We start from the raw sequence: 9,686 nt of genomic DNA, 5'->3' as shown, positions 1-9,686 counted from the left end.
GCCTGAGCCGTAACTAGACTTTTTGGTGCCCTGTGCCAGAAAGAGCATTGGCACACCCCCACCCTCCCCCTATTTTTCAAAAAGGGACATAATGCACCTGAAAAAGGGCCATGGCCTCATGGGGAAGGGTCAGGGAAGAGATAGGGGCGGCCAGGAGCTGCTGGGGATAAAATAAGAGGAAGCTACAAGTGAGAATGATAATAAACAGAAAATTGACAGGCCCAAACAGCGCCCCCTGCCTTGCGGTGCCTTGTGCCATGGCACAGATCACGCTACCCTAGCTACGGCCCTGACTCCAGCCTTGCTTTTTGGTGCTTCACTAGACAAGGGGTGCTAGATACATTGCAGAGATACGGTAGGTAAGCGATAGATATGGTACTCCTAGCCCATCACAGATGAAGGAGCAGGGGGTTAAGAAGCTGCTGGCTGATCCTCCTCCATGTCAGTGGTGGCTGTTCCGTGTAGGGGAGACATGAAGTCACTCGTTCAGGGGCCAGTTTTGTCATGAAATATTTGCGCCATATTTTCCGAAAACACCAGTTCGGGGGATACCCACAAGTATTTAGTATCCCCCAGATGTATTATGATCCATTTCTGACAGCAACCGCAACGCCCAAAGGTTTCTATGGGGGATGCGATGCTGTCAGATTTACCGGAACTCATGCGCAGGAGTTCGGCACAGGAGTGAAGAGACGGCCTCTGAGCACATCGCTGGGACAAGCTCCTTTAGGAGACGCCTGTCCCTACGGGTGCTATTTCATACATCCCTGTGCTATCAATGTAGTGCCCAGATCGCATTGAAAATACAATTATTGATAAATGGGCCCATCAGTCAGTTATTTAGGCTCAATCTATCGATGCTCCTTAGGCAATCGCCTACTTTGCCTAATGCTAGCGCCGGCTCTGTCATTCTGGAGAGCGCACCACAGCTCCCAGCTTCCTAACCCTGGACTCCAGTGTTAGGAAGCAGCTGCGAGCTGTGGTGCGCTCCCCAGAATGGAGACTGGAGGCGCACGCTTCTTCATAGACACAGAAAGTAGCACAAAAAACCCGAATATTATATATTTTATCAGCAGGCTTTATATTATCACATATGGGCAATGAGTGTATTACAGTGTTACTTTTGTACATGTGCTGCACATTTTAGAGGTATTGAAAGGGCATTCCCATTCCTTAGTGTGTCCTGCCATGTCACAACACAAGCAGGATATTTCCATCCTGTATGACATAATTAGGGAAAGTATGGACTCCTTCCCCCCCCCCCCCCCAACAAAAAACCCAATAATTTATTAATTAATAAAAACATTAGTGCTGGACTGGAAAACAAGCACAGAATAGTAACAGCACATGGTAAGGAGGGAGAGGCCATTCTAATGACCGGACTACACGCCCCAGAACCCCTCAGCCGGCCGCTCCCTGTGTGAGGATTCTGGGAGTTGTAGTTTTACTCCTCTGTGTTTGTAATGACGGTTGTCTGGTTGCCGAGCAACGCGCGGCGGCCTCTGGGCTGGTTGCTAGGAGACGGAGGACGCCGGGGAGTGGGAGCAGGGACCGGGAGAGGAGAGTCACCCACCGGGGACACAGGTACGGTCACCGGGAACATGGGAGATGGGTGTACTAAGGACGGCGTGTACTTCCTGCATACAATGCTGGCCAAGATGTGATAATGCGGCATCTGCTTCTCCCACTTATTCTATGCACCAAGTGCCACTTGCATAGGCAAACGCAGGGGGGGTTTCCGTCTGCCTGGAAACCCCCCTCCCCAGCCCACACCATGACCACAATAGAAATAGTTATATAATAGAAGTGCTGCATGTTATTCTCAGTATCACAAATGAAATAATTAGCACCACCTGTGGATCTTTTCACATGTATCAGCTATTAATAAATAACCTGTGCATCAACTAGGAGATCTGGAAACCATGCACTGTTAGGGATATACTGCTATAGAGCCCAATATGTACATATATATGTCCAGGGCAGTGGTAGGTTCTTCTGCTGCCCCTCCAGGCTCCCAGACTTGCTCCAATAGTCTGGAATGGTGCCCACATCTAACATAAATACATTCAGCTCAGACAGGATGGCCTACTGCCGCATCTAATGGCTTATTGTGATCGCTGGTCCTGTATATGCCGGAATTATGACACACTAATTATGCACTATTCATCGATAGGCCACACTCGTTCTAAAATCAGGCATTTGGAAACCCCCCTCTAGAAATCCTGCGTTTGGTCACTGACTTGCTCATCTCCAATTTATAAAAACAAGGCTAAACTACACACCTTAGTTCCATTATATGTCTCTCTGTGTCTGTCTCTGTCTCTCTCTCTCTCTCTCTCTCTCTCTCTCTCTCTCTCTCTCTCTCTCTCTCTCTCTCTCTCTCTCTCTCTCTCAGCCCTAGGAACAGATAAGCCACATTAATAAAAACAATAAAAAAGCATAATTAAAAAGCAATGCATGACATTGCCAAGCCCACAGGATATAGTAATTAACAGTGAATTATATAGTGCATACATATTCCGCAGCGCTTTACAGAGGATATTTCAGTCATTCACAATTGTCCCTGTACTGGTGGAGCTTACAATCTAAGGGCCTGATTCAGCGCGGATCGCAGATGTGATCTCGGTTGCAATTGCTCACTCAGTTCTGCTGCGAAAATCTGCTAATGACTGCGATCGCACTGCCGCCACAGCACAACATAAAGACGCCCGCTTCTCCTGTCTCACAACCGTAATACCTTGCAAGTCTGCGAAAACATCGGTAACATCGAGGAACATCGCAGCTTCGCGCACAGTTACACCAGGTCAGACCTTACTCAGAAATTGCTAAACTTCCTGCACGCAGTGAGAGCGCAGGCTGCGTATAGCATCGCAATGGATAACTTATGCACGCCCCTGTAACGGCGTCCAAACGCACTGGCACGCCTACGCTTCGCCTACCACCCCCCCCTCGTCACCACCCCCAAACTGTACTTTCTGTCAATCACTCTGCGATGGGTCTGCGTAGTCACTGCAATCATAGGCCCGAGCCATTTGTGCACGCTCACTGCGATGCATTCGCATACGCAATACACATCATTCGGCCGTCTGTGTGCGCATTAGCAGTTGCGATCCTTCCTGAATCAGGCCCTAAATTCCCTATCATATATCCCTGCTGCAATAACTGTTGTTCGGGAACAGCCTTGCCTGTCCTTATTACTTAGTGGCTATAGGGCCTGATTCAGAGCCGCTCGTAAGCGGCCGCTCGTTCGTTCCTACCGATGTTCGCACAACTGCTCATGCGTACGGATTTTAATACGCATGCGCGAACCAGTCAGTGCGGCCGAAAATCGTGTGCTCGCTAAATAGCGAATGCCTGCTATTTTGAGTGACAGAATGAGGCGTTTGTGGGTGGTAACAGGGGAAGGTGCTTGAAAACGGGGAGTGGAGATCAGAACGCAGGCGCGCTTAAAGGTCAAAACGGGCGTTTTATGGGTGTCCATAATTAACAAAGCAGCGTCATTGACCACGTCACTTGGTTGTTTTATAGTCAGAACTGCTCGCATGATTGTGGTAGGAAAAACCAACCACAAGAATAGCGAGCAGTTCAGACGCCTTTCGATGTACTCGATTAATCTAATAAATAGCGGACATGACGTAGGATGCGAGCGGCCAGGGGGCGTTTTTTTCAAAATTACGTTCGCATGTTTTGTTTGCTCGTTCAGACATAGAGGTGTGAACAGACCGCAAAGAGCGAACGGTTCATTTAAATAGCCAGCCCCTTTTTCTGAACGAGCGAGCGCAAATAGCGTCCGGCTCTGAATCAGGCCCATAATTCATTCTGCCGTATCTGGGAGGTTTTGAGCAGGTATTTTGATGCTGAATACCAAAGGCGTTGCAAATAAAATAATTGGTTAAACACATGGGTGCAACTGGGACATAAGAGTGTGTCATGTATGTAAGGAGTATAGCATGCGCACACGCTCCTGCTGACGACTGGCGCACATCCTGAGATGGTTACCGCTTTGCATATGGTCGCAATTGCTGCTTTTATAATGGAAGCATATTATGCCCACGATTTGCGGTCCCATTGCAGCCATCTGTGCGTCAGCCCCAGTTATGGGAAGTGGAGTTATGGGATTGGTATGCTGCATCAGAGCGTGGCTGTACGGTGTTAGGGAAGCGTCAGGCCGCGCAGTCTTCCCATTGGCTGTGAAAGTGACTTGTAAGGGGCTGCTGCAGAAAAAATAAAAAAGAGATTAACCCTTTCCTTACTGTACCATATAGGGCACTGCCGTGCAACATCCTAATATAGGAAATAAGCCATGTTCTGGAGCGACACTGGGGCTGTGGTTTGATCAGATTTTCAGCCACACTGTGATTGCCGTCGGGCTCGCCAAGTTGCATCCACCAGGAACCCCCAAGTTGTTGATTCGAAGGTATTGGATCTTCCTTGAATACTTTATGGGTTAAACCAGAGCCGTAAATAGACTTTTTGGTGCCCTGTGCCAGAAAGAGCATTGGCGCCCCCCTCATTTTTCAAAGGAACATAATGCACCCAAAAAAGGGCCATGACCTCATGGGGAAGGGCCAGGGAAGAGATAGGAGAGGCCAGGAGCTGCTGGGGATGAAATAAGAGGAAGCTACAAGCAAGAATGATAATAAACAGATATTTGACAGGCCCAAACAGCGCCCCCTGACCTGTGGTGCCCTGTGCGATGGCACCGGCCGCACTACCCTAGCTACGGCCCTGGGTTAAGCCATCTCTCTCCCTTGGCTTATTATTATACCCTTTAAAATATGGGGCAGTACCATCACTCATAATAACCTGTGCCTCCCTCACCCATCTCCCTGGGTCTATCACTTAAAGCACCTACGCCTTGGCACCAACATGGCGGAGCAATTTTCTGTCTTATATGGAAAAAGAAATCTTTACTGCACAAAATGTGGCCATAAGGATTCTTAATTTTCAGGGGCTGACAGCAGTTTTACATAAATGTGCTACTTAGAATTAAATCATTCAGTGCCAACCAGAGATATATATTTTCCAGCATCTCTTCTTCATGAATAGCAAGTCAGACTAAAGCCACTACAAGCTCCTTCCCAGATGGTATTGGACACCTATAATATGCTATAAATGTCAGTGTTGCGTACTACAGACACACGGGAGCCCAGAAAACCTGTTAGTGCACAGTGCTCGGGGTCCCACTAAGAGCCGGTCAGTGAAAATTTGGAGCAAGTGTTACTGGGATTGAAACTTTAAATACTCCTAGAACAGTGATTAGGTGACTATTGTGGTGAAATGCTGCCACCTAGTGTTTAGCATGGAGCAGTGTCAGTTATTATTTTGTATAGAATTTTTCTTGCCGTCACTGGGATCATTTTTATGCAATTTATATTATAGATAGAGCAAATCCATATTCTGGGACTTGCACAGTTATTGTATAAAATACTGAACCTCGCGCAAACTTGGATTTGCTTTTTAGATTTCATCATAAAAATGCTTAAAATATTATTTGTGTTTTTAGTTTCTTTAAGCACATCTATATCAATTTGAAAAGCCGTAGACATTTTGTGACTATGGGGGAGATGTATTAAGCCGTCTAAGGAGTGGAGAAATGGACAAGTGGAGACGTTTCCCATAACAACCAATCAGCTTATACCTCTCATGTTATAGAATGTACTTGTTAAATGCTAGCTATAAGCTGATTGGTTGCTATAGGCCACTTATTGTACATACAGTTCTTATTGTACGTACAGTTTTGCCCTGGGTAACAGGTTTGGCATTACATAGATATATAAAAATAATATTAATAAGATCTAAAAAAAAATTCTAAAACTAATCATAAATGATATTGTATTGACCGATACACAGACAGACTGTAGCCCACTTAACTAAGCGTTGGATGGAGATAAAGTGGATGTACATAAAGTACCAGCCAATCAGCTCCTAACTGCCATGTCACAGGTTGTGTGTAAAAAATGACAGGCTTAGTACATAGACGCTTGAGTTCTGGGCCGTCTCTGGATAAAACTTGCTCCTCTATTGAACTTCTCCATCGCACTTTAAAATGAATTGTTCCAGTAAATTTTTGACAGTGATTCACAGATTCTGCAGAAGAGCTTGCACTCACTCACCTTGTGGATGGTCACTCTTCCTCCGACCACTAGAGAAGGGAACCAGCCTGTCACCAGCTCCCGATCCCACTCCAGGGGCAGTACACTCAACTTTGCTATGAGGCACTGTCCAGTAGATGGTGCTTAGCCATAGCCCATATATTCCCTGATGAAAGTATTTATTAATACTGAAACGTTGGTAGAGCTGTATGTTCTGGAAGTTATTGCTTTATGCCTGAGTGCCACCCTTTTCCGGTCAGATATATAGTTTGAATTCCTTACCCTCACCTACAAAGCTATTAAAGTCTCCTTTCCCTCCTATATCTCCCTTTATTCCACCTCCTGCTTTCTCTGGGCAGCTGGTGCCCCTTCCCCACTGATAACTCTCCAACACTCACACCTCCAAAACTTTGGAGCGTTCTTCCTCGCTCTATCAGATCTGCCCCAATCTTCACTGCTTCAAACGCTCCCTCAAAGCTCACCTCTTCACCCTAGCCTTGCTGACCTTTGTATAATCCACTAAATGTATGGCATCTCCCTACATTGCAGACAGCTGACACTCTACAGCACATCTTTAGGACAACGATGGGGCCGTGGCCACATACCTTCCTCCAAACACCCGCTGATTGGTGTGCCCTCCAGTGGCAGGTACGGGGCATATCCCAACTTTCCCACCACGGGACAAAGCTTTTCTGACTGGGAAGTTGGGAGATTCCGAGTTCACGCGGTTGAGCGATTAGCAGTGGTCTGCGTGTGTGTCGCTGCTGCATTACGCATGCACTACGAATGAATTTGCGATTGAGGATTCACTCGCAATGATTGACAGGAAGAGACCATTTTGTGGGTGGTTACAGGGAGTTCTGGCCAAATTGCGGGCGTGTGCATACTAGCCAGTGTCTGCGATCGTGCACGCAGACTACAGGACTCCAGTGTCTCAGTTAACGACGGCCATTCTCAGTGACCATAGACTCACGCGAGGAGACGATGTTCTCAGGATTTGTGTCCGATGCTGCGTTTGTGTATGCGGTCGCAGGCAGCTGCGAGGGCCCCGGTGGGCGTCTCAATACAAATTACGCCGGCTGATGCATTAGCATATTTAAGCAATTGCTAAGCGGCAAAATTCGGAAATGCGGTTGCATTAGCGCACAACAAATTCGTCTCTGTTCCGCTTAAATCGAGAGGGTTGGGACAGTCGGCAAATGGCATCTTACGCAGGTCATAAAGCTGAGAATACTGGGCCTGATTCAGCACGGAACGCACAGGAGAGAGCGCACGCACTTGGCCGATGTTTTTGCACGGCGCTTGCGTATGCATCGCACTGTGCGCACGCAAACTAGCCAGTGTGAACGGGTTATGGTACGCAGACTACACGCAGACCCTTCCGATATTGGTCAGGCAAACGTAGGCGTTATACTGCCGTTATAGGGGCATGCATAATTAAGGCAATGCGGTGGCATACGCAGCCATACCGTAAGCAGTAAACAGGAAGCGGCCATAATCCTGCGGCAGGTCAGGTCAACCACTATTATGCTAAAGGTACCGATGGTTCTCGATGTTACCGATGTTTACGCTACCTTGCGTGCTGATCAGGCTGTGAGTAAAGGGAGATGAGCGGCTTAATTTTTTGGCTGGGCGTCTGCATTGTGTGCTGCGGTCTCCGTGCGTGTGCATCGATTAGCATATTCTCGCAGCGGACGGGTGCTTGCGTCTGCATCCGTGCGTTCCTTGCTGAATCAGCCCCACTGTCCTTTAGATTGTAAGATTACGAGCAGGGCCCTCATACCTCTGTGTCTGCTAATACCCAGTCTTGTTTTCATTACCCTGTTCGTCCTCAATTGTAACATTCTGCTGACTATGCTGTGGCTAAATAAATAAATGATCATAATAATACTAATAATACTAATACTAATAATACTAATAATACTAATAATACTAATAATGCAGCAATTTGAGGTACTGTAGCATTGCTGGCCTCGCCCCGTGTAATAAACCAGCCCACCGCGCACTTCTGCAAAGCACATCTGCCGAGCTGTCAGTCCCTCTGTGTCTGCTGTGTTGTGAGCTTCATATAACGCCCTCAGCATGATTACCCTGAGTGACAGAGAGTATGATTACCCTGAGTAACAGAGAGTATGATTACCCTGAGTGACAGAGAGCATGATTACCCTGAGTGACAGAGAGTATGATTACCCTGAGTGACAGAGAGCATGATTACCCTGAGTGACAGAGAGCATGATTACCCTGAGTGACAGAGAGCATGATTACCCTGAGTGACAGAGAGCATGATTACCCTGAGTAACAGAGAGTATGATTACCCTGAGTGACAGAGAGCATGATTACCCTGAGTGACAGAGAGCATGATTACCCTGAGTGACAGAGAGTATGATTACCCTGAGTGACAGAGAGTATGATTACCCTGAGTGACAGAGAGCATGATTACCCTGAGTAACAGAGAGTATGACTGAACATCTGTGACAGAGAGTATGACTGAACATCTGTAGTCAATTATAAACCCTCCAGTTACTACATGTATATTATTCATCTCCATGACACCGTCTTTGGTATGTGTTAATAACTAATAACGGCGTTACTTGCTTATTAAAGGATCATTAAAAACAGCGCTAACGAGCAGGAGTGACTTCATCAGCGACGGAGGTGCGCAAGACACAGGGGGAACGCATCAATCGTCTGACGGACGGACCATAGGTAAGTCATATCTTGGGCCTGTGATGTACTTATAATAGGGCTTGCTATGATTTGTCGACATTCAGACCGTCGACAGTGAGAATGCGGAGCGGTGTGACGTTGACTCGATAATGCCGACACGGTAGTAAAGTTATTCTAAGTATTTTAAAGATAATTTTAAAATATCACGTTTAAAGTTATAAGGCTCACCTCGATAAAATGCATTACAACCATGTCGGCATTTTACGGTCGCCATTACGCCGTCCAAATTCTCACCATTGACATTATGAATGGTGACGACTTAACTACCTCCCCGCCTTAGTCGGCGTTCTCCTTTAAGACGGCTCTTGCTGCACTGGTCTGAAGAGTCTGACGTCAGTGAGCGATTATGGGGGGAGGTGTATCGAGCCAAGGAGAGAGAGAAAGTGGCCCAAAGCAACCAATCAGCTTCTACCTCTCATTAATCTAGCACAGTCTATGAAGTGACAGGTGCAAGCTGATTGGTCGCTTTGGGCAACATCTCCTTTTTTTTGTCTCTCCAAGTCTTGATACATCTCCCCCTTATAGGTACAGTGATGTCAGAGAATTGTTTCAGACACAGTTTCCCTACTCTAGCACCTGTGTGACTGACATTAAGCGGCTGCGCGTCCCGCGGAGAGAGCCGGCAGCCGGGCCGCAGAGACAGTGTGATAATCACCCAGTGCTGCTGTGACACCTATAATGGGACCTACATCCCTCATCTCCTGTTTCTTATCTCCCACAGACCGGTAGCTATGGAGACGGCACTGGCAGAAGTGAGCGCTCGCCCCCCTGTGCCGGTGAACATCACGGTTCTCAGAGCACATGATCTGGTAACACCTCTCATAAATAGCACTTTGCATGACGAGTCCCCGTCTCCCGTTAACC

The 9,686-nt window shown here is 47.2% G+C and overlaps 1 protein-coding gene across 3 annotated transcripts in view; it reads left to right on the top strand.

Moving 5' to 3' along the window:
* The first annotated feature begins 1,520 nt into the window (after positions 1 to 1,520).
* The window catches only part of CFAP70 (cilia and flagella associated protein 70), a 78,767-nt gene continuing 70,601 nt past the window's right edge, over positions 1,521 to 9,686 (top strand). For 2 of the 3 annotated variants that reach the window (XM_088464915.1, XM_088464913.1), the window contains exons 1-3: positions 1,521 to 1,584; positions 8,700 to 8,801; positions 9,544 to 9,631. In XM_088464915.1, the coding sequence (XP_088321041.1) occupies positions 9,554 to 9,631 (78 nt within the window). In that variant the 5' untranslated portion in view covers positions 1,521 to 1,584; positions 8,700 to 8,801; positions 9,544 to 9,553. Of the gene's footprint in view, positions 1,585 to 6,661; positions 6,744 to 8,699; positions 8,802 to 9,543; positions 9,632 to 9,686 lie in introns of those variants that run through there. The other variant, XM_088464914.1, reaches the window with a different exon arrangement.

The sequence above is a fragment of the Taudactylus pleione genome, unplaced genomic scaffold (assembly GCF_031769625.1).
Source record: "Taudactylus pleione unplaced genomic scaffold, aTauple2 ptg000061l, whole genome shotgun sequence".
Classification (NCBI taxonomy): domain Eukaryota; kingdom Metazoa; phylum Chordata; class Amphibia; order Anura; family Myobatrachidae; genus Taudactylus; species Taudactylus pleione.
This window is presented reverse-complemented; position numbering and strand designations above follow the sequence as displayed.